This window comes from Gopherus flavomarginatus, chromosome 19, assembly GCF_025201925.1.
Source record: "Gopherus flavomarginatus isolate rGopFla2 chromosome 19, rGopFla2.mat.asm, whole genome shotgun sequence".
NCBI lineage: Eukaryota > Metazoa > Chordata > Testudines > Testudinidae > Gopherus > Gopherus flavomarginatus.
In genome coordinates, this window is record NC_066635.1 from 5,476,691 (window position 1) to 5,504,396 (window position 27,706).

General features: G+C 44.3%; 1 protein-coding gene across 3 annotated transcripts in view; it reads left to right on the forward strand.

Annotated features, from left to right (window-relative positions):
• The first annotated feature begins 12,232 nt into the window (after positions 1-12,232).
• LIG3 (DNA ligase 3) overlaps positions 12,233-27,706 on the forward strand; it is a 30,920-nt gene continuing 15,446 nt past the window's right edge. The window contains exons 1-11 of one of the 3 annotated variants that reach the window (XM_050928916.1): positions 12,233-12,363; positions 12,789-13,370; positions 15,365-15,508; positions 18,067-18,264; positions 18,761-18,912; positions 19,703-19,869; positions 22,584-22,661; positions 22,784-22,952; positions 23,617-23,772; positions 26,236-26,367; positions 27,252-27,331. In XM_050928916.1, coding sequence (XP_050784873.1) covers positions 12,809-13,370; positions 15,365-15,508; positions 18,067-18,264; positions 18,761-18,912; positions 19,703-19,869; positions 22,584-22,661; positions 22,784-22,952; positions 23,617-23,772; positions 26,236-26,367; positions 27,252-27,331 — 1,838 coding nt within the window. In that variant the 5' untranslated portion in view covers positions 12,233-12,363; positions 12,789-12,808. The remainder of the gene's footprint in view (positions 12,364-12,788; positions 13,371-15,364; positions 15,509-18,066; positions 18,265-18,760; positions 18,913-19,702; positions 19,870-22,583; positions 22,662-22,783; positions 22,953-23,616; positions 23,773-26,235; positions 26,368-27,251; positions 27,332-27,706) is intronic. The other 2 variants (XM_050928915.1, XM_050928917.1) reach the window with 2 other exon arrangements.

A 27,706-nucleotide genomic window follows, 5' to 3' on the forward strand; every position in this document is an offset into this window, starting at 1 on the left:
GCAGCAGGAAAAGAGGATTGGTGAATATGGCCAAGCAGTGCCTTTGTGTAGCCTCTTCCCCGCCTATGCTGAGCCAGCAATCCAGAAGTTGACTTCAGTGGTAACATAGCTAGGAGAAGCCCCTTCTGTCTGCCTTTTTCCAAGCACCACTTAAACCTTTAATAGTTTAAATCAACAAAGGGGTTTCTGTGTAAATGGACAATGGATTCTGGTTATTCTGTATAATCATGTATTCACAGACGTGTTTGTGGAAAGAATGTTTCTGTTAAGCAGAATCAAAAGCAGAGTGTAAAGAATGAGCAACTCAGATTCAGATACAGAAAAGTATGTTTGGAAACTGATCAGGAGGAGGGGGAAAAAAGCAGTCTAAGTATATGTCTATCCATAGGATTTTTTAATGCCCTCCTCACTAAGCCGTAAGTCATTTCAACTCTTGTGTTTTAAGTGCATTGCATTTTTAATCACAGGAGGGGAAGCACACCTGAGATTCTAGAGAAACTAGGGACCAGAAATCCACTCACTTGCTATTTACTTAGATCTGCTTTTTAGTTGCTGCAGTGCATCCGTCCAGACCATGTCCATGACCCTCCCCAAGGCATTTCATTAGAGCAGGGGTTCAGAACCCCTCAGGGGTTCATAAGGCTATTTCATGGAGGAGTCCACGAGCTGTCAGCCTCCACTCCACACCCTGCTTTGCCTCCAGTATTTATAATGGTGTTAAATACATTATAAAGTGTTTTTAATTGGTAACAGGGGTTGCACTGAGAGGCTTCCTATGTGACAGGGGTCACCAGCACAAGAGTTTGAGAACCCCTACATTAGAGCAAGAATGTATTGCCTATTGCTAGCAAATAGCTGCTAGTCTTCCTTTAAAGTGTTTTCTTCTAGAAGGGAGATGGAAAAAACTTGATTTATATAAAGCAATTAGCTCTCATTTGTAGCTTCCCCTGTTCAGAATAAGGGAATGTTTTTTACTCAGAATGTTCTATAGACAATTGAAGAACCTAAAAGCTGCTGCAGAGAAGCTTTATTCCTCCACAGAAAAGAGCCCATGGTTGTCAGGCAGCACACATTCCAGCTAATTACTCGTGCCAGCGTAAAGACAGGAATTAGATTTTGTTCAACACCTGAGCTAAGAGACTTACACCATACCAGCTTCACAGCTGAGACATACACTAATTAACCTAGGTTCCTGCAATAGGTAGGGCTGTAGACAGTTTTAGCCACTAGAGGTCAGACTGCCCATTCATAAATCCTGATTTTCTTCACAATATTGCACACTAGAGTTTCTTCTATGTTCCCAGAAGTTGTCCCCCACCATAACACACACATTCCAGGATATTAACCAAATAAGTTTTGAGGTGGAATGCATGTTGCTATCAGCTTCAGGTGCCAACATTCATCTTGCCTCAGATAGCTTAGAACAGGGAGATTAAGAATAGGTATGTTTAAAAAAGCTTTCTAAAAACCCTTCACTCAATTAATTCAGCTGAGGAACAAAGGTAAGATTGAGAAGACAGGAGCTCAGTTACCATGCAGCAATATCTACAAACATAATAGGTTTAGGAAGGGAGACAGAAGTCAGGAGAAGTTCCTCTTGTTGAGCTGAAGTCCTATACAGCTATCAATTAGAGCTAAAGGCTCTGAGGTCTTAATGAAAGAAGAGTTCTCAAAACCCTATACAAGAAAAGTCAGCCCCTTCTCTGATACTAGATTCTAAAACCCAGCCTATAGAGGTTTGTAGGGGAAACATCCATATGTAGACTACCTGGCTACTTTAGTAGTCCCTCTAAGGACACTAGAGAGAAGGATATTCTGATTTATATAAACTAGTTAAACCTAATTTAGAGAGGTCCCTGTTCAGAGGTTCTCAGCTTTTCCACACTCCATTTCAACTAATGGCTCCTATAGTCTCTCCCCTATCCAGAGATAAAAGAGCTGTTGGAGTTTAGATATTAAAAAGCTGAAGCATTTGAATCTAACATCTAGCCCTCTGCAAAAATTCCCAACCATTCTTTTTCCCCATAGAGCAATGAAACAACAGGCTTGCTCTCTGGGAGTTTTATAGGAAGAGGAGGCTGATAAATTGGGTTTATTCAGCAGCAGCTGAGAGGCTCCCAGACCTAGGAAACACCTGCTTTCAGGCAGCCATAGCATTCTTTTCTTAAAGATGCAGCTCAGGCAGTCGAGGGTCCTATTGGCATCCAGCGGGGGTGGGCGGGCGTCAGGCAGTCGAGGGTGGGAGGGAGGGAAAGAGTCTGGATTTATGTTCCTGATCAGGATGGAGACTCTTTTTAATTTCATTTTAAATAAAGTTATTTCAGCACGCAGCTGTCTCTATTGTATTTATTTCAGGCACTTCTCCAGTTATTTTATAGCTGATTATAATTACTCTCTGCTGTTTAAAAAATAACTTTGACAATGTACGATCATAAATTAGCCATCTTCAGCTTACCAGACTCACAACTCTGCCACTATAAAAGACATCCTTCAAGAAACCAGGAGCTATGGGGAAACACATCATTGTAGAGAAGGCTGATTAGCAATGCAGAAAGGATGATGGATAGGATGATGTTATTATAGGTAGAGCTGGCAGTAGCACCTATTAGTTAGGTTGCTCAACATTTTCCATTATAAGACCCTGTTTTCAGTTGCTTATCACTTTTGCCAGATTTTAACCCTTTGGGCTGAAATTTTTGATGCTGAGCGTATGCCTCTGGCTAATTAGTTTTGGGAAATTTCAGCCAGAATGGTTTAGCTGTTTCCAAGAATGAAGCTAAGGAAAAGTACATTGTTTCACCTGTGTTAAAAAATTCTTGAGGCCACAATTGAGCCTGGCTCAGGAGGACTTTCCCTGCAATGGAAACTATCCCTAACACTAACCCTGCAATGGCTTCTCCCAGCTGCTCAGGACCAGGGCTAGGCCAAGCACTGGAACTGAGAATGGGGAGCCCATCTCTCCTGTGCTTTCAGTGATCCCCATCTGGCACCAAGAAGGGGAAAGTCATCTTGTTTGAATGCAAAGGGGACAAAAGGCAGGCTGGGAATGGTTAGGCAAAGAGATTGTGGCTGGGAGCTGGATGGGGGAGATTGGGAGCCAGAGTGGGAAGTGGAAGCTAGGGGGCAGTTGGCTGGGGGGGCGGGTGCTGAGATCAGATGAGGAGCTGGGGAGAGGGAGGAAACTGGAACTAGCTGGACAACAAGGCTGGGACTGGCAACCAGTTGGGGGAAAGGGTAGGGAGAAAGAGAGCCAGCTATGACAAGGAGCAGGGATGTGGGGGGAGAACTGGGACTGGCTGGGTAAAGAGACTGGGACAAGGAGCCAGGGTGGGGGTAGGGAGACAGCCTGATGAGACGCCTGGGAAGGAACGCTGGGAGTGGGAGCCGGCGGGGAGGTGCTAATAGATCGGACGAGGAACTAGGACTGGCTAGGTAAGGAGGCTGAGACTGGGATGAGAAGCCTGAAAAGTGGAGACTGGGACTGCGTAGGCAAGGATTATATTTATGGAATGGATCCCTCCCTGAAGGACTAGAGAGCAGCCTGGCATTCATACTACTCTGGGGAATGGAGCCAAGGCTCAGTCTTGGTAGCAGGAACAGAGGGTCCTTCTCTGCAGGTCTATACATCAGCCTGGCATTAATGTTAAATTTGGAGAGTGGAGCCAGGTGTCAGGGTCTCCATAGCAGCAACAACACTAGCAGCAGTGGTGTGTCCCCCTCCTCATGTCCACGATGGTATCCTGGAGTGGAATGTAGGTCCCTGGTTTGAGTCACCTGGTGTTTTTGGAAAGAAGAGAGTGCAACGTGTGTGGTAGGAGAGTCCCAGAGGGGCTGAAGGTCTGGCACATGCAGGTGTAGGAGAATCGGAGGTAGCCAATGTTAAAGCCCTGGAAGAGAGGGATGCAGTAGGGACTGTGGTTACTGCAGGGGAAGGAGAGGAACCACATTTTGGTAAACAAAGTAGATTCATTAGATGGAAGATTCCTTAAAGTTATCGTGCAAATCCTCCTCGTGAAAAGTCATGTAAGACAGCATCGGTCTTTCGGGCAATTGGTGATGCTTGAGCAGCAATGCAAAATTGCAGCTACACAGGCACAGAGTGGAAGTTGGTTGGCTGACCTCAGCTGGCGATTGCCTGTCTTTTGAAATATTGTTTTTGTTTTAATCCGTGAATGGAATATGACATTTTAAGAAATTACCATTCTGGACATTTCAGCCTTAACTTTACTGGTGAATTGTCATTTCATCATTTGGGTCACACAATAATATACCAATGTCGGGATTTAAATTGGGAAACTGAGTCACAAGTCCACCCAATTTAGGCTTAATCAATTTTTGCCTTTATTTATACAATTTCAAACACAATTATTGTCACTATGGTATCTAAACACACATTTATGCAAGGAAATAATACCAGACAAGATGGAATACGTAGAGGGCCCAAGTTACCACATGCCAGGACGCTGGGAAGTTCTCCTGTACTTGAGGATAGTCATCACCGGCCCTCATCCCTTGGTCTTGTCCTTCAGACCCATCCTTCAGTTTCTGGTCAACCATTTCTCTGATTTAGGCCTTGTTCACTTGGATTATTATGAATGTCCAGAATCTTTATTCCTTAACTTTTCTCCCCTTAGCTTTGGGTTTTATGCAACCCATTCATTATGTGTGTGCAAGCTTTAGTTTACACAGGGTGACCAGACAGCAAGTGTGAAAAATCGGGATGGGAGTGGGGGGTAATAGGAGCCTATATAAGAAAAAGACCCCAAAATCAGGAGTCTCTATAAAATCAGGACAGCTGGTCACCCTAAGTTTACACAGTTTCTGCATTTGTTGCTGTTTATGCAGGTTTAAGTCATGTTGTTATTCGTCACTGTGTTCCTGGGTCTTCGCAGAAAAAAGGCTTCTTTTTACAAGCTTGTGTATTTTTATGTCAAAACTGCCAGCACATACTACCTTTGTGCAGTCAGCAAGAACATCATTTTAAGCAAATCAGCAATTCTAAGTAAAATAAAAATTGGCAAAACCACTTATGCCAGCAAGGCCTTGGCCTAAGTGTTACCTCATCTAAACTCATTCACTATCCATAATTACAAATCATTAAAATACAGCTATCAAAGCTTTTAATCCTACCACTTAGCAATTCTTCATTCTGATATTTCAGTATCATATTCAGTACGTGTAGATCGTCCTACCCATTTAATCTATTTGGGGTGGGGGAGTTATGGAAGACACAATGCCCCTTTTCTGTCAAAATTATTTATTTTCTTTAAACATGGATTTTCAAAGGCCTTTTTCATTCAGGGTCCAGTTTTGTCTGTGAATCATTACAAAAACAAAAAACGTCATTAGAAATTTTCCTGTGCTGCATTCCCATGTCTTAATTTAAAGCCTTGATATTTAGTTGCTTTTAATGATACCACAACACTAGTATTAGAAGAGAGAATGTCCCTGCGGTTAGAGTTCCATTCCCGCATCAGAAGATCCAGAGATTGTGTGTTGCTGAAAGAGGTCTGCCCTTTCCAGTAGTTGCTTGTTAGTGAGCGCTGGAGTCTAATGGAGTTAAATTCCCAACTTTTATTCAGTTTTGTAACTCACCTGATCAAAAGCCCATTGCAGTCAACAGGAATCTTTTCGTTGGCGTCCTTGGATTGGGACCATAATAACTGTGCAATAGCAGAGGAAATTTGTTCTCCTGAGATCAGAGCTCTTTTGTTTGCATGTTAACCACAGCCTGCTCCCACTTTTGGTTCCAGAGAACCCATTGTCTACCTGTGTGAATGTACATGACCTGAATGAAAGTGCACCTTGTCTACAAGTTCTCAACAGATGATATTCACCCCTCTGCAGAGGAATAGCAAAAGTCCTAGATCTCACTAATCCCATTTAAGACTGGTTTCTAGTGGAACTTAAGTGGTGCACAGCTTTCTACTCAGAGATCAATTTTACCCAAACAGAGATGACCATGAAAATAAATTGAGGGGTCATTCAAACATACACCTTTTCTAACTTCAGAACCTGGGAAAGTCTTGGAAACTACTTCTCACACACACAAATTGTGAATGTGAATGTGTACACATCATTCTAGTTGTGACTCTGCCATCTGCAATAGGCTTTCCTTTCTAAGCCCTATTAAAATAAACCCTATTAACAAATAATATGCAAATAAATTTATAAAACTGAGCTGAATAGGCTCATTATAGAGCAGCTTGATCCCTTATTTCACCAGCATTACTCCACCTTTCTTCAAATAATAATTCCATGTACATGCTTGTTTTCGGTAATCCTGTCTGTTTCTCATGTCTCTTCCCTGCTAACACCCCGATTCAGTACCTACTTTAGCGGCCATAGAGGAGAGACATTTGTTCACAGCAGTTATTAAAATTCCAAACATCTTCCCTTTATTTGATACAGTGTGATTCTGGACATTTTCTCAATACTGAGAAGATTGGATTCATTGGAATGTAATTGAAATAAGTCTTGCATCAATACTTTAATTTCAGACCCAAAAAAAATATCAATTTAAGGATTCCCAGAAGATTTGGAGAGGGTGACCTTTTGCTTTGATAATCTCTCCAGCACTGTACCATAAATGCAGCAACTAAATTTGTTCTGTGTTATAGGTGTGTGAAAAAATTTTGGGCCAAAACCTGAGATTTAAGGATTTGGGTCCTGGTCATTATTTTCCATTATAAAGCTAACGGAATGTTGATAATGAAGTCCTGCTTTCCTATTGGCTCTTGTACTGGTCTTAGATTGCTAGTCACAGAAGGTGAACCTATTTATATCCATGGCAACAACCAATCTAGGTGGCTAACTTTCCAACATGTAAGAAGTTATTTTATTTTTTCTTTACACTTCTATATTTTCCTGGTTAGTAACTGCAGTCATCATCTCCAGACCATGGATTTTCAAGCAGTTAGGACCATGAGGTATATGGGCAGGCCTGAGGGGATGGGATTTACCATAAGGGGAGAGGTTTGCCATGAGGAGGTGGGATCTGTGCTGAGGAGGTGGGATTTGCCAGGAGGAGGCAGGGTATGTTCCGAGGGGAAGGGGTTTGCCATGATAGGGTAGGATCTGTGTTGAAGGGGAGGGGTTTTCCATTCCACTAATATCTCTGGAGGATGTTAAACAGAGCTTCTACTAAAGTTATACATTTGTAAATCAGCAAGTCCAGATAACTTGAATCTAAGAGTTTTTAAAGAGCTGGCTGAGCCACTCGCTAGATCATTAAAGTTGATTTTCAATAAATCTTAGTTCATAGCTGACATTCCAGAAGACTGGGAGAAAGTTAATGTTGTGCCAATTTTTAAAAAGGGTAAACATGATGACATGCATAATTATAGGTCTCTCAGCCTGACATCAATTCCAGGCAAGATAATGGAGCAGTTCATACACGACTTGATTAATAATGACTAGGGCTGTGAAGTGATTAAAAAAAAATCATGATTAATTGCATGATTAATTGGCACTGTTAAACAATAATAGAATACCATTTATTTAAATATTTTTGGATCTACATTTTCAAATATATTGATTTTAATTATAACACAGAATACAAAGTGTACAGTGCTCACTTTATATTTATTTTTATTACAAGTGTTTGCATTGTAAAAAGACAAAAGAAAGAGTATTTTTCAATTCCCTATTACAAGTACTGTAGTGTAATATCTTTATCATGAAAGTTGAACTTACAAATATAGAAATATGTACAAAAAACTGCATTCAAAGACAGAACAATATAACATTTTAGAGCTTGCAAGTCCACTCAGTCCTACTTCTCGTTCAGCCAATCGCTCAGACAAAGAAGTTTGTTTACATTTGCAGGAGATAATGCTTCCCACTTCTTGTTTACAATGTCACCTGAAAGTGAGAACAGGCATTCTCATGGCACTGTTGTAGCTGGCGTCGCAAGATATTTACGTGCCAGATGCGCTAGAGATGCACATGTCCCTTCATGCTTCAACCACCATTCCAGGGCACATGCATCCAGGCTGATGATGGGTTCTGCTCAAAAAACATCCAAAGCAGTGCGGATGTTCATTTTCATCATCTGAGTCAGATGCCACAAGCAGAAGGTTGATTTTCTTTTTTGGTGGTTTTGGTTCTGTAGTTTCTGCATTGGAGTGTTGCTCTTTTAAGACTTCTGAAACCATGCTCCCTACCTCGTCCCTCTCAGATTTTAGAAGGCACTTCAGATTGCTAAATCTTGGGTCAAGTGCTGTAGCTATCTTTACAAATCTCACATTGGTACCTTCTTTGCATTTTATCAAATCTGCTGTGAAAGTGTTCTTAAAATGAACAACAACATGTGCTGGGTCATCATCGGAGACTGCCATAACGTGAAACATATGGCAGAATATGGGTAAAACAGAGTAGGAGACATACAATTCTCCCCCAAGGGGTTCAGTCACAAATTTAATTAATGCATTATTTTTTTAAATAAGCATGGAAGCATGTCCTCTGGAATGGTGGCTGAAGCATGAAGGGGCATCCGAATGTTTAGCATATCTGGCACGTAAATACCTTGCAATGCTGGCTACAAAAGTGCCATGCAAATGCCTGTTCTCACTTTCTGGTGACATTGTAAATAAGAAGAGGACAGCATTATCTCCTGTAAATGTAAACACATTTGTTTGTATTAGCAATTAGCTGAACAAGAAGTAGGACTGCGTAGACTTGTAGGCTCTGAAGTTTTACATTGTTTTGGTTTTGAGTGCAGTTACATAACAAAAAAAAATCTACATTTGTAAGGTGCACTTTCAGGACAAAGAGATTGATTGCACTGCAGTACTTGTATGAGGTGAATTGAAAAATACTGTTTCTTCTGTTAATCATTTTAACAGTGCAAATATTTGTAATCAAAATATACGCTTTTATTTCAATTGCAACACAGAAGACAAGATATATATGAAAATGTAGAAAAACATCCAAAATATTTAATAAATTTCTATTGGTTTTCTCTTGTTTAACAGTGCAATTAAAACTGTGATTAATCACAATTAATTTTTTAATCACAATTAATTTTTTTGAGTTAATCGTGTGAGTTAACTGCGATTAATTGACAGCCCTCATAATGACATAAAGGAGGGTAATGAAATTAATGCAAATCAATATGGGTTTATGGGAAATAGATCTTTTCAAACTAACATGATATTCTTTTTTGATGAGATCACAAGTTTGGTTGATAAAGGTAAGGGTGTTGACTTCTGTAAGGCATTTGACTTGGTGCTGCAGTACTTTTTGATCAAAAAAACTAGAACAATTATAAAATTAATATGGCACACATTAAATGGATTTAAAACTGGCTGATAAATCTCAGAATGTAACTGTTAACAGCAAATTGTCATTGAGCAGGTCTGTTTCCACTTGGGGCCCACCAGGATTGGTTCTTGGCCCTATGCTATTTAATATTTTTATCAATCACCTGTAGGAACACATAAAATCATCACTGATAAAGTTTGCAGATGACACAAAAATTGGGAGAGTGTTAAATAATGAAGAGGACAGGTAATTGATTCAGAGCAATCTAACCCTAACCCTACACTACAGACCCATGCAGGTGCGCCATTGTAAGATCTCTTGTGTAGCCACTCTCTGCCAGTGGGAGAGAGCTGTCCCGTCAACATAATTAGACCACCTGGGAACAAGCAGAAGTAGTTATGTTGTGGGAGTAGGTCTCCCACCAACATAACGCTGTGCACACTACCACTTATGCCGGCAAAACTTATGTTGCTCGGGAGTGGGGGGTGTTTTTTCATACCCCTGAGCAACATAGGTTTTGCTGAAAGAAGTGGTAACGTAGACATTGCCTTAGTAAGCTGAGTGCAAGCAAACAATATGTATTTTAATATGGCTAAATGCAAAGGTGTACATCTGGGAACAAAGAATGTAGGCCATACTTACAGGATGGGGGATTATACCTTGAGAAGCAGCAGCTCTGAAAAAGATTTGGGGGTCATGGTGGATAATCAGCTGAACATGAGCTCCCAGTGTGATGCTGTGGCCAAAAGAACTAATGCAATTCTGGGATGCATAAACAGGGGCCTCTCAAGTAAGACTAGGGAGGTTATTTCATCTCTGTATTTGGCACTGGTGCAACCGTTACTGCAAAACTGAGTCCAGTTCTGGTGCCCATAATTCAAGAAGGATGCTGATAAATTGGAGAGGGTTCAGATAAGAGTCACGAGAATGATTAAAGGATTAGAAAACCTGCTTTACAGTAATAAACTGAAGGAGCTGAATCTATTTAGCTTAACAAAGAAAAGTTTAAAGGGTGACTTGATTCACAGTCTGTCAGCACCTACCTGTGGAATACATATTTGATAAAGGGCTCTTCCGTCTAGTAGAGAAAGGTCTAATGTGAACCAATGGCTGGAAGTTGATGTTAGACAAATTCAGATGGGAAATAAGGCATAAATTTTTACCCATGAGAGTATTTAACCATTGGAACAATTTACCAAGGGCGCTGGTAGCGTCTCATCACTGACAATTTTTAAATCAGGATCAGATGTTTTTCTGAAAAATCTGCTCTAGGAATGATTTTGGTGCAGCTCTCTGGCCTGTGCTAGGAGGCCAGACTAGATGATCACAGTGGACCCCTCTGGCCTTGGAATCTATGAATGAGGGAGCAGGGTTTCTGGTGCGAGGGAGGGGTTTGTCATAGGGAGTGGGATTTGCCATAAGAAGATGGGGTCTGTGCTGAGTGGGCGGGGTTTTCAATGCTGAGGCGGAGTCTCTGATGAGGGGGTGGGGTCTCTGTTGAGGGGGTGGGTCTGTGCTAAGGGGGAGGGGTTTGTTTTGAGGGGCGGGGTCTGTGCTGAGGGGGAGGGTCTGTGCTGAGGGGGAGGGGTTTGCCTTGAGCGGGCAGGATCTGTGTTGACAGGGTTGGGTTTGTGTTAAGGGAGTGGAGTCTGTGTTGAGGGAGCAGGATCTGTGCTGAGGGGGTGGGTCCGTGCTGAGGGGGAGGGGTTTGTTATGAGGGGCGGGGTCTGTGCTGAGGGGGTGGGTCTGTGCTGAGGGGGAGGGGTTTGTTATGAGGGGCGGGGTCTGTGCTAGGGGGTGGGTCTGTGCTGAGAGGGAGGGGGTTGTTATGAGGGGTGGAGTCTGTGTTGAGGGAGCAGGATCTGTGCTGAGGGGGTGGGTCCGTGCTGAGGGGGAGGGGTTTGTTATGAGGGGCGGGGTCTGTGCTAGGGGGTGGGTCTGTGCTGAGAGGGAGGGGGTTGTTATGAGGGGCGGGGTCTGTGCTAGGGGGTGGGTCTGTGCTGAGAGGGAGGGGGTTGTTATGAGGGGTGGAGTCTGTGTTGAGGGAGCAGGATCTGTGCTGAGGGGGTGGGTCCGTGCTGAGGGGGAGGGGTTTGTTATGAGGGGCGGGGTGTGTGTTGAAGGGGAGGGATCTGTGCTGAGGGGGAGGGGGTTGTTATGAGGGGCGGGGTCTGTGCTGAGGGGGTGGGTCTGTGCTGAGGGGGCGGGGTGTGTGTTGAAGGGGAGGGATCTGTGCTGAGGGGGAGGGGTTTGTTATGAGGGGCGGGGTCTGTGCTAGGGGGTGGGTCTGTGCTGAGAGGGAGGGGGTTGTTATGAGGGGTGGAGTCTGTGTTGAGGGAGCAGGATCTGTGCTGAGGGGGTGGGTCCGTGCTGAGGGGGAGGGGTTTGTTATGAGGGGCGGGGTGTGTGTTGAAGGGGAGGGATCTGTGCTGAGGGGGAGGGGGTTGTTATGAGGGGCGGGGTCTGTGCTGAGGGGGTGGGTCTGTGCTGAGGGGGCGGGGTGTGTGTTGAAGGGGAGGGATCTGTGCTGAGGGGGAGGGGTTTGTTATGAGGGGCGGGGTCTGTGCTGAGGGGGTGGGTCTGTGCTGAGGGGGAGGGGTTTGTTATGAGGGGCGGGGTGTGTGTTGAAGGGGAGGGATCTGTGCTGAGGGGGTGGGGTCTACTATGAGACTGGAGTTGTTCACAGATGGGGTTGCCAACTTTGGTTGGTGGAATTCTTGTAGGTTTCATCACATGCCATAATCTTTAATTACAGGTTAATCTTGAATTCCTGGAGACTCCCGGGCAATCCTGGAGGGTTGGCGCTCTATTGAGGGGGCGGTCTCCTGTAGGGGTGAAACGCCCGAGAGAGAAGCGCCTCTAACACTAGGGGCGGAGTCACTCCCAAGGGGCGTGTCCAGTTCCAGAGGGCGGGGCTAGCCACGGGCCCTACTCCTGTCCCGGCCCAGCCGCCGTGTCTCGTGGGCCCGTGCGCATGCGCGATGCCAGCCTGCGTGGCCGCGAGTCCCGGATTTAAAGGGGACGCGGGGGCGGCGCTGCTGGCCTAGGGGGCGGGGCCTGTCAGTCCCCGGACTCTCCTGCCCGCGGCTGCCGGACCAGGTGCGTGGGGCGCCAGGGAGAAGTGGCGGAGGGGGCTGGGGCTGCGCGTCCCCCGCGCCCTCAGGCGGCCCCGCGGCCCGGCCCCTCTCCCGCGGTCCGTCCAGAGCCGCGGGGCTGGTCCCGGCCCGGCTGCGGAGTCGCTTGGGCAGCGGCCTCTGCTGTGAGACTGCCCGGGCCCCTCCCCCGGCTCCCGCCAGTGCCCGGCGCTGCTGCAAAGCCCGGCCCCCGCCCCCCTCGCTGGGCTCGGGCGAGCGGCTGCTCCCCAGGCGGGGCCTGAGTGCGGGCGGGGGTGGAAACGGCCCTTCCCCCGTTGCATGCGCATGGCTCGCTCACGTGTCTGCGTTCAGCCAGGGAGAGGCTTGGGACAGTACTTGGGGGCAACTTAGGAAGGTGCCTTATTTCGTTCCCCTCTTTCTCTGACTTAGTGGTACATCGAGGGGGCTGTATGCCTGCAGTTTTCAAGATCCTCTTCTCACAGACTGCCAGGACACTAAGCAGAGGGGAAGGACTTCGCTGGCCGCAGAGCCAGACTTATCTACTGAGATTTGAAAGTTGCCTGCTGGGTCTCCCTGTGGCCAGCCCATTTACTTGGTACCGGTTGCTGGTAAGAAATAAGTCTCTCCTTTCTGCCAGCAGAAGCCGGGGAGCTTGTGCTGAAGAGTTTGCTGTTGCTTCAGCTTTGCGTGTTTGGCGTCGTAGGCGCTGCACAGTCCCTGATGAGATGGCGGAGCAGAGGTACTGCGTGGACTATGCCAAGCGCGGCACAGCCGGCTGCAAGAAATGTAAGGAGAAGATCTTGAAGGGGATGGTGCGCATTGGGAAGGTGGTCCCCAACCCCTTCACAGAGTCAGGCGGGGAGATGAAAGAGTGGTACCATGTGAAGTGCATTTTTGAGAAGCTAGAGAGGGCTCGGGCCACAACAAAGAAGATTGAGGACATCACAGACTTGGAGGGTTGGGAAGAGCTCCAGGATCCAGAGAAAGATATGATAAACCAGCATATCTCAGGTGAGATGCTTGAGGGAGAAGCTCTGTGCCGTTGTCTTGGGCCTTAATAATCTATTATTAGGCAATGCTGTATGTCAATGATTCCTACCCAACAGTATATGGGCCAGTAAATGGAGTTGCAGTTCTTTGTGACTAGGGCCTGGTCCACACTACACAGTTAAATCGATTTAAACAGCGTTAAATCGATTTAACTCTGTACCCGTCCACACTACAAGGCACTTTAAATCAGTTTTAAGGGCTCTTAAAATCGATTTCTGTACTCCTCCCCAACAAGAGGAGTAACCCTAAAATCAATATTACTATATCAATTTAGGGTTAGTGTGGACGGAAATCGAAATTATTGGTCTCATTCCTTTAATGTAGCTACCCAGAGTGCACCGCTCCGGAAATCGATGGTAGCCTAGGACCATGGACGCACACCACCGAATTAATATGCCCTAGTGTGGACGCATAAAATCGATTTTATAATATCGGTTTTATAAAACCGGCTTTAGTAATTTCGATTTTATGCTGTAGTGTAGACGTAGCCCAGGTCGGTTGTCTCTTCCTCTGCATTATAATGAGTCTCTAGGATGGGCTGCTTTCCATTGAGTGGTGCTGTAATCCATCCTGGAGATTGAGAGGTGTGAGGACATGTATTTGGAGAAGCCCAAGTTCCCTTATGTACAAGCAAATGGGAGGTGTCAGGTGTTAGCAAGTATTCTTTGGTTAAATTAATCTACCTTGCTTAAGAAGGTTTGGAAGCTAGTGTTGTATGCTGTAATTCCACACACCATTTTCAGTTGCTGTCACCTAGTTGCCACTGCCTTTACCATCTAATTTTTCCTAAAAATGGCCTGCTTGCACTGAAATTGGTAGTATTTGCTTTTGCTTTTTCAAACATCACTATTGCTTCTATTCTTTTGTTTTCTACAACACCGGTTATTCCACTGAGTTGTGATTTTTTATTTTTCTGTTCCCATTCTGAATTGAGGACTTCCCTTCACAAATTTCTCATCTTTAAGTCCTTTCCATGAAAAGCTTTTCACCTTTTGGAGTCAGTCATGTAATGTAGCTGTTTAATCAGTTGATGGTGGTCACTATTGAAAGAGGAGGAGCCTTGTATCATTCCACTGGGGATGAGTGCATTGCTTCTGCAGTTGTTACAGACCTTGGCTACCTTAGAAACCATCTAAGAATCAAAACTTAATATTTTTCCAAAGAGGTTGTGGCAGCTAAGGCTTTGGAGTGGATCCTTCCTCATTGCTCCATGATCCTCAGGGTATGTCTTCATGGCAGAGTTAAGTTGGGCGATTGCCTGGGTTAGCCTAAGTTTAAGTGTGAGCAGCCGTACCACGAAGCATGCCTGAGTTATTGTGTCCTCACTGGTGCTGCCCCCTCACTTGTGTATCACTAGAACTTCTGGGAACATATGCCATGGTTCTTTGAACTGCCGTGAGCTGAGGTGCTCTGATTTCCTAGTGAGTTGAGAGAACTTGTCTGTCCTTGGGGAGGATTACCAGTCTGAATGAAAGTGGCACCCAGACTCTAACCTGTCCCCACAGATGCGCCAGTTAACCCAAGTTTAAAGCATCCCTAAACTCACGTGAGAGTGTTTTACATGTGGATTGGTGGGGTTAGAGGCAACATCTAAACAAGTGCCTGAGTTAACTCTGCAGCGAAGATATATTCTCAGAATTCAAGCACTAAAAGTGTGGAAGAGGGAAGCACTGTTGTCTAATGGTGAGAGCAGACACTAGGAGCCTCAAATCTTGGCTAACATTCACAGCTAGCTCTGTTTTGCTGTGAGTTTTGGAATATCACTTAACCACTCTGTTTTCTTATTTGTAAAATGTTTACCTATCTCCTCCCTCCAGGTGTTATGTGGGTTAATTGTTTGTAAGTCTGACAGAAGTTGTTCATTGCAAAGGGTTGTAAATTACTAACCTGATTTTGTTTTGGGGGATTACGGGTTGCTTTGAACCCGATGTTTTACCTCTTACTGTGTTCTACAGAGGCCACTTCCAAGGCGGCGAACACACCTAAGAAAAAGGCAACTATCCAGGCGAAGCTCTCCCCCAGTGGACAGATAACCAGTCCCAAGAAGGAGCTACTAGCTACCCCCAATCCATCTCCAAAGAAATTCTCTGGCTTCAAAGGTGGGAATTATGCTGGTGCTGAGGGAACCTTCATTCCTCTTATGATATTAGCATTAGCAGTGGAGCGTCAATTTGAGTCAAACCTCAGTAGTTTATATCTAGTGACTAAGAAATGATTGAGTGTTAACAAAACTTCATATTTTATTTACTTTGTGTAGACAATGTTAAGTGTTTTCTAAGCTGTCAGTCATAAAAACTGATGTTTGCATTATTTTGGTGATGTGTACAAAAGGGATAAAACCTACCAAATCTTCTTCCCAGAAAGAGTAAGGAGACTGGAGCACTGTATTTATAAGTCTAGATCAGTGGTTTCCAGTCTTTTTCATTTGTGAGCCCCTAAAAAATGCAGCCTCCATTGGAAATCTTAGACACAGTCTGCAGACCCCCAGGAGCTCATGGACTACAGATTGAAACCACTGATCTAGATCAAATGTTGCCTCCCGTTATCTGTAATCAGAAGGAGCTGCACCTGTCAGTGGAAAAGCTCTGATTGAGATTAGCGGGAGCAGGATCTGGACTCAGTTATATGCATGAACAATGATATTTTGAAACCTATAACTGAAGTGGAGAGTGTTTTTATTTTGTGACTTACACTGACTACCTGGCTGGTTCTTTGAAGAGCCTTTTAGATTTGGAAACTGCACCCTTTTCTACGGAAAGAGAGGCTGAAATAAACCGGGTAGCACAATCTGAGATTTTTTTAAATATTTAGTGACACTTGTTAAAGTAAAATCACTGTCCCTCAAAATTGCATAAATGTGGGCACAGCCCTTCTTTGCCTTGTACCACTGGAAAAAACTTCATTTCTAAATGAAAATTCAGTAAACATGTTTTATTGTATTTGACAAACTCTGGTTTTGTAGGTTATTTCATCGTGCTCTGAATTGTATAACAGAAGCTAGAGATGGAAAGACTCCATTATTTCACCTAGTCTTTCTTGCCCATATAGGATTCTCGTATGCTATTTTCTAGTTTTGTCCAGTGTAGCTCTAAGAAATTGAGCATCCATCTTTCTTGTGGGTGATGGAAACCACAGAGTTGGCAAGTATCGAAATAAATTTCTCATGGTTTTCAGAATATAACCGTCCAGAAGCTGTGCAGATCGCTTCATCCCTCCCAAGTGGAGTAGTATCCTGTTAACTGAAAGCTTCTGTAATAAGTTGAGTATTTGCTGGTTAGTTCCTGAACTTAGAATCATAGAATATCAGGATTGGAAGGGACCTCAGGAGGTCATCTTGTCCAACCCCCTGCTCAAAGCAGGACCAGTCCCCAACTAAATCATCCCAGCCAGGGCTTTGTCAAGCCTGACCTTAAAAACCTCTAAGGAAGGAGATTTCACCACCTCCCTAGGGAACCCATTCCAGTGCTTCACCATCCTGCTAGTGAAAAAGTTTTTCCTAACATGCAACCTAACCCTCCCCAACTGCAACTTGAGATCATTGCTCCTTGTTCTGTTATCTGCCACCACTGAGAACAGCCGAGCTCCATCCTCTCTGGAACCCCTTTTCAGGTAGTTGAAAGCAGCTATCAAATCCCCCCCCACTCTTCTCTTCTACAGACTAAACAATCCCAGTTCCCTCAGCCTCTCCTAATAAGTCATGTGCTCCAGCCCCCTAATCATTTTTGTTGCCCTCTGTTGGACTTCTCAATTTTTCCGCATCCTTCCTGTAGTGTGGGGCCCAAAACTGGACACAGTACTCCAGATGAGGCCTCACCCATGTCGAATAGAGGGGAATGATCAACTTGTGAGCAGTAAAGAGGCCTGGGTTTAGTTAATCAAGTTATTGCTAGGGTATTGATCCTCTTGTCTCTGTAACATCAAGACAAACCGATGCTCACTGGGTACACAGAGTGCTTACATTATTACAGTAGAACCTAGGTTATCCATAGGCAACTGGAAATTGGATTTTGTCCCCTTAAGTTCACCTGTTGCATATTAAAACAAATTTCAAATTAGTTAAATCCAGGGACTTGGAATTTGTTTTATTTGGATGAACTGGTTGTAGTGTACTTCAGGAGTCCAGACCCAGTTTGTGGCTCGTGGCATGGGCTCCATCTTGGCATCTGCCTCTGGAAGTTGAGTGGAAAGAAATGAAAAATGGTTAGGGAGGGATCATAAGGGAGCCTGTAGTTTTGTCAAGCCTTTTCCTTCCACTGAAGGTTGCCTTTTGCTGTGAGAATATTGGGGAAACCTGATGCTAAAGTGGAGAATTGCCTATAAAGTGAGAATAAAATGAAAGGATCAGTCAGCATGACAATTTTTCATTGAGATTTTAACTTTATTTCATAAATTCCAGAAAATTCTCATGCTCTGAGTGCAAAGTACATACTAAAGTAGTTGATTTTTTTGTTAAAAATGCACATTCAGATTTTTAATCATGCTTTTACAAATCTCATTGCTGTGCACTTCACTACTCAGGTTTGAAGCTTTGCCAGCTTGTTGGGATTGTTCTTGCTTTTCGTTTGCCTGGACAGTAGTGACCCTCATCTTCAAAGTTTGTACCATATCATCTCAAGCTACTAAAAGTTAAATACATGCTGTGTCTCCTTTTGTACAGCTAAACCAGGCAATTCTGCTGAAGCCCCTGAAAGCTCTCCCCACAAGTCTAGCCTCTCTGCAAAGAAATGTGACCCAAAGCACAAAGATTGCTTGCTGCGGGAGTTCAGAAAGTTGTGCGCCATGGTTGCCGAGAAGCCCAGCTATAATGTGAAAACGCAGATCATTCAGGACTTCTTGCAAAAAGGAACTGCAGGAGGTGTGTGTGACTCCTGCTTGGCATTTGTTGGTCTTGGGAGGGCATCTGAAAATAATGAACTGCAGAGGCCGCCCAACTTTGTCAGGGAAGGGGACAAAGGACCGTCAAGTCCATGAGTAAGATGTGATTCACAGAGTTGTGCGCTGCACCACTTTTGTCTCTGTTGTGATGTGGGCAGGGCCTACAGTGTGGACTGCCTTGTTCTCGTCTGTTATCTAGATAATAAGTTCAATAAGACTGGGTCCCGTGGTGGGATTAGGAGAAAAGTTTGTACCTGGTGCTAAATTTGCAGTAACAGAATTAGCTGTGGGGGACCAAGTGGGAGGTGCCTTGAATGTAGAGTAGTACCCCATAAGGCAACACATGGTGGGCCATGGTTGTGTTGCTGTCTTTTAGAGTTAGTATTTACCTGCTGAGCCCTTGCGTACATGAATCTATGGCCTGTCACTGAGACCAATGTCTGACAGTTTCTAATGATGCGCACACACTTTTCCAGATGGCTTCCATGGTGACCTCTACCTGACTATTAAGCTGCTATTACCAGGTGTCATTAAAAGTGTTTACAACTTGAACGACAAGCAGATTGTCAAGCTGTTTAGCAGGATTTTCAATTGCAGCCAGGAGGAGATGGTCCGAGACCTAGAGCAGGTCAGTAAAGGGATGGAGACTGCATGTTCATTTCATCTCTCACTATTCAGCCCCTTGATACTGAAACCATGCACACTTTCCTTCACTTGAAAGGATTGTAAGATTTCAGAGCTGGAGTTGGTGGTTCTTTCATAATGAAGCTTCCCACAAACTGGGAATGTATAATGGTATTCCAACAGAATGCAGGCTAGCGTTACGATGCGCATCAGTTAATCCCTAGCATCCAGGACTAAGGCTATGCTAATGTAAAAGTTATGAACAATACACTGGTCACACCTGACACACTGAAATGTTTGCTGCTGCTACCCCAGGGGTTCTTGTTTTGTCCCATTTAACTGATGGTTTTGCAAGGACTTACTTTAAAATAAAAGCAAAAATATAACCCAAACAACGATGATGGGTCCACTTCTGTAGGCTTAGAGTGTACTAGCTTCCAGTGAACGCAGTAAGAATTCGCGGCACAAAAATGCTACAAGATTGGATTCATGGTGAGGAAATTAAAGGCCCCAAATGTTGCAGTGGTGGAAAATATAATGACAGCAGGACACAATGTCTGTGTCTTGCGTATACCACTTAAAAAAGAAATGGCTGAGAAGACCATCCCAGTGCTGTCTGTTGCCTTTCCTTGCTCTTTGGTTGTGACCCAGTCACAGAGGTCAGGCATCAGACTCCCTTTTTCCCCTCCTACTAAAGATCTAATTATTGACCCATACTTCATCTCCATCCTTTTTGCCTTAGTCTCCTGCCAAAGGTTTGATAAACACCCTGGTTTTGTTTGTGTTGGAGACAGGGAGATGTTTCCGAAACTGTGCGCATCTTTTTTGAAGAGAGCAAGTCCTGCTCTCCTGCTGCCAAAAGTCTCCTTACCATCCAGGAAGTGGATGAGTTCCTCACTCAACTTTCAAAGCTTTCCAAGGAGGACGACCAGCAAAGTGTGCTGCAGGATATCACTAGCAGGTAGGGTGAGACACTGGTAAATCTGACTCTGAGGCCGTAAACACAAACCAGTGAGTGGTTCTAGTTATTTTTTAAGGGGATAAGGATCTGTCTCTTGCATTTAGATAACTGGCTTGAATCCAGCCCACGTTGGTAGTATTTGCACTCTGGCTTTTTGACAGTCTGTGTGAAATGTGTTGGCTTCAGTGCCGTTCCTAGTGGATAAGTGTGCACATCACAAACTATAACCACAATTGTTACTGACTGAAAAGGCCATTAAGACTGAACTTACTCCTCGCCTCTATAAAGGGTCCTTCAATGGCAGAGTTGAATCTCATTTGAGTACTGATCAGTGTGGAGAATGTGTTGCTTTTGCTCATGCTGTGTGTAAAGAATTTCAGTCGTGGCTATCAAGTCAGTATCTAGCGCCAGCACTGAGCAGAAGGTCAACAGAGAAACTTCTGGTCTAATCTGTATGTAAAGCAGCTGTTCTCAGCCACTGTGAGGGAAGAAACCCTAAAGAACCTGGGCATGTGTCCGGCTCAGTCACCATATAGGTTTCTGGCTATGGACCAGTTACCGTATTTTTAACTTGCATTCATTTGTTACATTTCAAAATGAGCTTAACTATCTTTCTACAATTTCTGTATATGAAGAAATAGAATTACTGTAGGGATTAAATTTGAAGTCCTTCAAGCCATATATTTTTGGGCCTGTAAGAGTGTAAAATGTCATACATTTTTGTTCTTTGACCGTAGTAAGACTTTTGAAATGATCCTTCCAGACCTGAATAATGATAAACACTTGGGACAAGATGTTACAGTGTAGCAAATTATTTTTAGTGCCTCAATTTTTGGGTGCTTAACTTTTGATACCTTAAAGGGGCCTGATTTGCAGTGCCCAGCACTTTCTGAAAATCGGATCCGTGAAAGCATCTCATGTCGGACACCCAAAATTACTTTTAAAAATCTGGACCCTGATATTTACCATGCCACACAGACTTGGCACTCATCTGTCTAAAATCAAGTATTTGATGCTTCGTTCCATCTAGACGTAGTTCATGATTCAGCTGACGTGGATGGGAATGCTATATAGTGCAGAAGTCAGTGTTTACCCTCTTTGTCAGAGAGACTGAACTGTTACCACCATCAGTTTTTTCTCAACTGATGTGTGATAAGAGCTCCACTTCGGCCAGCTTCCTGTTTGCTTTTCCTAATGGCTGTGTCAAGTACTTGTTTCTTGGTTTCTGCAAATATGCTCTTATTTTATTGCTAGTTATTGCCAAAAGAATGAATTCCTTGGAGTTTGCAGCGAGACCTTCTTGAGTTTTTCTGTTTTTTCCCAGATTCTACATGTTCTCAGTCTTTTTAAACTCTCCTTTAATTTGTATTGGAGTTGGTCTCTTTTGTCCCTTACTGGAAAATATTGACTTGAGAGAATCATCCTCAACCCCACTTCACCTCTTCCCTCAAGGCTCCACCCCTACCCCTCTTCCCACCCCCTCCTCTGAGCATGTCCCGTCCTCACTCCTCCCCCTCCATCCCAGCGCCTCCTGCATGCTGGGGAACTGAGGGTAGGTACTCTGCGGGGTCCACCAGCCATGCTGATCACCTCCTCCCCCTCCCTCCCAGTGCCTCTTGCACGCCACTGAACAGCTGTTCCCCAGCATGCAGGAGGTGGTGGGAAGGACGGAGAGGAGTTGAGGGAGGGAGGGGCGGGCTGGCGGACCCCCGGAATACCCTTGCAGACCCCAGTTTGGGAAACGCTGGTCTAAAGGTTGATACAAAGAAGTCTATCCTCTGACTTCTTACGTAGCATCATTGCAAACTATATGCATAGAACAGCACTGGATAGCCCTCCTCCCAGAGATGACTGTATCAGCTAAATAACCCATTGTGCAACAGTGAGAAAAGGGCAAATCCCTGTGTTAAATCCTGTGGCATCTTTAATATCTAGACCTTTCACACACCATGTCTTCTAAAAGCCCACTCACCACCAGATGCAGTAAATTGCGTGGAACTCAGTTTCCTGCTGAAGGATGAAAGGCTTTGACCCCGCTGGGATTTGAACCTATGCTTCTGGAGAGTTTGGGAGCCTTACTCTAAAGTTTAGGTCACTGGCTGAGCCATCCTCTTAATGCATTTCTTTTGATTATATTTGCATAGATTGTTGGGAGTTGAGCAAGTGTTTCAATCAATACCAGACACCCTGATTTCAGTACTGTGACCTGCTGAGCGCGTGGCTTGTATCTGCTCTAACTTCAGCAGACAGTGGGCATACCTCCAACATGGACAGTGATGGTATTGCTGAAATGCAGCTATGCCATCTGCCTCGTGATTTGCATAACACACATGTAACAGTGAGATCAGTTATACACCCTGCTTTCCAAGGAAGGTGATGGGAGCCTCATTTTCTCAGTCATTCAGAGCTCTAGAAAGTATGTTGCAGTGACTGGGGGGCTGGTGGCATGGCTTTAAACTGCTCTTCTGCAGAGAGGCCCACACTGTGTTATGTAACTGCTATTGTAGTGACACTATATAAACTAAAAAACTCTATGGGACTCAAATTTGAAGAGGGTCCTCATCTTTAACTTCTGCTTCTGTGTAGTCATACTCTTATTCTGCTGCATTGTTTATCCTCTGGTGCTGAGGTTTGGAGCAGATTGCTTTCCCTGTTATTAAGGGAAGGAGTAGTTCAGATGAACAGCTTCTGATTGAATCCTCTTTTCATTTTAGGTGCACAGGGAATGACCTGAAATGCATCATCCGGCTAATAAAGCATGATCTGAAAATGAATGCTGGTGCAAAGCATGTGTGAGTTCCACATTTACTGTCTTGAGATGTAAAAACGGAAGCAGGCAGCAGCCTTCTTAGCTGTCTGCAGAGAGGCTTGGCTTGAGAGAGTGACTTTCTTTTTCCCCCTTAATTGTTTAAAGGTTGGATGCTTTAGATCCTAATGCTTATGAGGCATTCAAAGCCTCACGCAATCTCCAGAATGTGGTGGAGCGAGTGCTGAGGAACCAGCAGGAGACTGAGAAGTTGCCAGGTCTGAAGCGAACCCTCAGCGTGCAGGCCTCACTGATGACCCCTGTTCAGCCCATGCTGGTAATGTGGATTTCCTCAGTACCTTACATAGGAGGGAGAGATGAGGATCCTCATACAAACTGTCTTGAGATTTTGACCTTTAAGGATCAATAGATGCATAAATGGTTATGCAAGATGGCGTGTGAGGCACAGATATAGTACCTAGCTTTAAACTTCTCTTCTATGGAGAGGCCTGCACAAAGTGTTGTATAAGTGTTGCTGTAGTGATGTGTGACATAAGCAAAAATCTCTCTCTGAAACTCAAGTTTCTTCGGTTTCTTCCGGCTTTTCTTTGGAAAGTTTTGTAGAAAATCATTTCTGCTCTTTTGGGGCACAATGCTTCAGATAGTTTGTTTTTCTTTTGTTGGAACAAAAGAGAACTAAATATTTCTATCTTGGCTAAGTGATCCGTAGAGGTGAAGAAGGTACTTACAGCCTCTAAATATTTGGAAGAGGTGAAGTTACATGGAGTGAGACGGAGTTCTAAATAAGATTGACTGAGTTAAACAAAGAAACAGAGAACTTGGTCTGAAGGTCAGGAGATATTCCCTGATAACACGATCTGTTTAAAGGGGAACTCGTCAGCAGGAAATCTGTCATTCCAAGAAACTAGTTTAAATTAATTCCAGTCACTACCTTCACAAGTGAAGTTTTCATGGGATTCTTCTTTCCTGTCTTCTGTAAGGCTGAAGCCTGCAAGTCAATTGAATACGCAATGAAGAAGTGCCCCAACGGGATGTATGCAGAGATCAAATACGATGGGGAGCGAGTTCAGGTCCACAAGAATGGAGATCACTTCAGCTACTTCAGCCGAAGCCTCAAACCCGTCCTCCCTCACAAAGTAAGCAGAGTCCTAAGCTCCCTTTTGTAATTTGCCTTCTGTTTGCTTTTCTCCTCTCAGGGCTCATGTGATAAACTGTGAATTCCCCAGCAGCTCCTGGAGCCAAGAAGCCCAGTGTCTGTTGCAGACCATTGTATACCATATCAAATGTTTTATGAATTTTGAAAGCTGCATTCAACACTGTGGGCAGAATTCATTGTTAACCTCTTGGGGCATGTCTATGCTGCACAGTAAGCCTGGGCTCTGACTCAGGTTTGAGCCTAAGCCCTGCTTTCTTCCACACCCAAAGCAATCAGACTTGGGTCAGCAAGCACTCAGGACCTGGGTCCATAGGACCCTTCTAGGGGGTTGGGTCACAGCTTGAGTCCTTGGGTGCAAGCCCTGTCATTTTGCAGTGTGGATACAGCTCAAGCTGCATGCCCGAGTCAGAAGGTCTGCATAGTGCAGTATGGATATGTGAGATCTTGGCCCAGGCCAGAAAGGACCGTTGTGATCATCTAGTCTGTCCTCCTATACAACACAAGCCAGAGAACTTCCCCAAAATAATTCCTACAGCAGATCTTTCAGAAAAATATCCCATGTAGATTTAAAAATTGTCTGATGGGGAATCCACCAGTATCCTCAGTAAATTGTTCCAATGATTACTCTCCTCATTCTAAATTCTTGCCGTATTTCCAGTCTGAATTTGTCTAGCTTCCACTTCCAGCCATTGGATCATGTTAGAGCTTTCTCTGCTAGATTGAAGAGCCCATTATTAAATATTTGTTCCCTATGTAGTTACTTGTAGCCTGTAATCAAGTCACCCCTTAACCCTTGTTGTGATAAATAGATTGAGCTCTTTGAGTCTGTCGCTATAAAGTGTGTTTTCTAATCCTGTAATTTGTGGGAAATGCCCAGGACCTGCTGGGAACTGAGGTTTGAGTGTCATTTTGACACCACATGTTCAGTGGTTGCTTTGATTCAGAGACACCGTGTGTGAAAGCAGGTGAATGATGCTGGACACTTGTCCCATTTGCTAAGATTTACATTATATGGTGTGTGAGAGAACTGTTCCGTACTGTGAGGCACAGGGAGAGGCTCAGACTTTGTTCTGAAAGCCTAAGTTTGAACTCACTCTCCATCTTCTAGAATTCATGTCCTATATACAAACTTGCTTCCTCCCTCCTGCCTCTCCTTTCCATGTTTCTCCATTGTTGTCAGAGGTGTGTTCTGTCAGATGCTACCGGTGTGGTGCTCTGCTCTCTCTCTGTTGGTATCACTCGGCTGCGTGCGTGTTCCCTCTTGTGCTGCCCCAGCTCTGCAGATAGCTGACACAGCAGACCCGAAGAGAACCCCCAATGACCACAGAGTCTAGTAAGGTACGAAGGCACGTCGGCCAGGTTTATTGCGCTCAGACACAATTGCAGTTTCCTGTAGGTTTCTGAGCCTAACTCAGGGCATACTACGAGAAAGTGCCTCTTGGCAATGGACTCGGCTCAGTCAGTGGCGGGACTTTCCACTGCCCCCTCGGCCGGACAAAGACATCGCCCCAGGGATACATTTTTATACACAGGTACAAACAAGTTACACATCACTCCTGACATATTGAGGTGCAGCCCCTCTACGTAGCAAGGTACAACCCCTCTACGTAATAAGGTACCGCCTCTCACCTTGTACATGTTGCTTTGAACAAAACAACTCTATCCATCATATTACCCTTTTGCCCCTGTCATTGGGATGGGTCAGTCTGTTCCTTGTTATCTGTGTGGAATGTGCAAGTATGTGAATGTTCTGATCTCTAGTGTTCAGTACCTTTTAGGTACGTATCTTCTTGCATCAGCCCTTTCCTTGCCAGCTTCTGTGAGCAGGGCCTGCCTCTGGCTCACAGCTTCACTTTGCTTTATGTTAGCAAAGTCTTGGCCATTATTTTAGTTCAGGCTTCAGGCCTCATACTGGGCCTTTATCAGGGCCTTCACTTACTACATCCATAACTCCCTCTCCCGCCCCAGGAAAGTCTGAGGGGTTATGATTCTGCCTCTTCTTTGTTCCTACACCTCTTTGTCAGGGATGCTTTGGCTGCCATCATGGCATGGGTTAGTTTCAGTAGGATGGGGTGGAGTTTGTGAATGGCATTGTGTTATGGATGGTTGCAGTGTGTTTAATACTACAGCCTTATCTGTTAAACAAAGTTGAAAAGGGGAAATTGCTCCTCCTGCAGGATACTGCTGGTGTGTTCCCATGTGTTTATAGCTCTGATTCAATTCTCTCTCCAGTGTACAATCGCTTGCTGCTGGGATAGTGAGAAGCTGTCCAGCCAAGCACATGGCATTCTGAGTAGAAAACATTGTGTGTGTTGCTGTTTGCTTTCCTCCCAGGACTGCATGAAGGGTAGGGGGCCCCTATCTTGGCTAAAAGAATGAGACAGACCCCTAGGCAGACTTAGAGAGTGTAAGGAAAGTAAGTCACTGCTGTGTGCTTTTTCAGGTAGCCCATTTTAAGGACTTCATCCCCCAGGCTTTCCCTGGTGGACATAGTATGATCCTGGATGCAGAAGTTCTTCTGATTGACAACAAAGCTGGCAAACCGCTACCCTTCGGGACCCTTGGAGTGCATAAGGTACCAAAGTGGGCACTTGCCATGTGTTGCTGCCGCAGTCTGAAGGTTAATCGCGTCTAAACAACCAGCTTTAGTCTGTCAACTTAAATATTTTTGTCATTCAGTTCGTTATCACTTAGGGCCATTCACATATCCAGTGCTGAATAAAACACTAGAGGAAGATCTGGTCCCTGGCCCAAAGATGGGATAGTGTAAATTAGAAGGTACAGCTGAGGCACATTGCACCAGATTATCAGAAGATCGTCTGATCAAATGGTGGTCCAGATGTTTGGGAAACTTCAGCCCAGGATGAATATCAAAAAACGATTGCCAGGAAAAATCAGTCACTTGCAGGCTTCTCTGCCATTGCTTGCAACGTTCTTTAGCAGGTGAAAAAGAACAGAATAATACTGACCTGAGCTTGAGGTGTACATCAGTATGATTTTAAAGCTCAGACTGAGGTGAGGATCAGGGCCATAAACCGAAAATGAAATTGGAACTGTTTGTTTTGTTGATTTCTAAGCAGCCGCTTATCCGAAATCAATGGAAGGTATGTTTGGGTTTTCCTCCTAGCAGTAACTCCTTTTACTTGGGTTGCTTTAAGCCATTAATATCATGTAGCTTTTATTACTGGGTCACTTGGAAATTAACGTGTTTTATTTTCCTATTTTGTGCGTAAAGAGACACTGTAAATTTAAATCAGGCTTTGTAAGAATGTTTATGGCTGTTGCAAAATACAATTTTAGCATGAAAGATTAAAGAGGGGGGGGAAATATTTTTCTGTTTAGTGTTCTGTATGCTTGAGAGCACTTTGCATATAGTCACATTTCTACTGTGTTCCTGCTTGCATAATAGCTTTTGATGGTAAAAACAGATTGATTTCTTTGATCTTAATTGTTTTGCAGAAAGCTGCTTTCCAGGATGCCAATGTCTGCTTGTTCGTGTTTGACTGCATCTATTTCAATGAGAACAGCCTGATGGACAGGTGTGTTTGGCAGACAGCCTCACTGATGTTCCGGATGGAGAAATAGGTGTAGGGCAAAATTTTCTAAAGCACCTAAGTTCCGTGTTCAAAACTGACTTAAGCATTTGAGAGCCTAAGTCACACTGAAAGACAGTGGGATTTAGGCTCTTAAGTACCCAAGTCCCTTTTGAAAATGGGATTTTGACTTTTAAGTGAGGCACTTTTGAAAATATCAACCCTAGTCTGAAGATAGCTCTGCATATTTTCCTCCTCAAAATTCTGGCTGGCATACTGGCAAATGGAATATAGGACACAGATTTCCAGCCAGAATTCTGGGAAGGAAATAAAACACCCTACATTTTTAGTGCTACTTATAATGTGGTCAACATTTAAGAG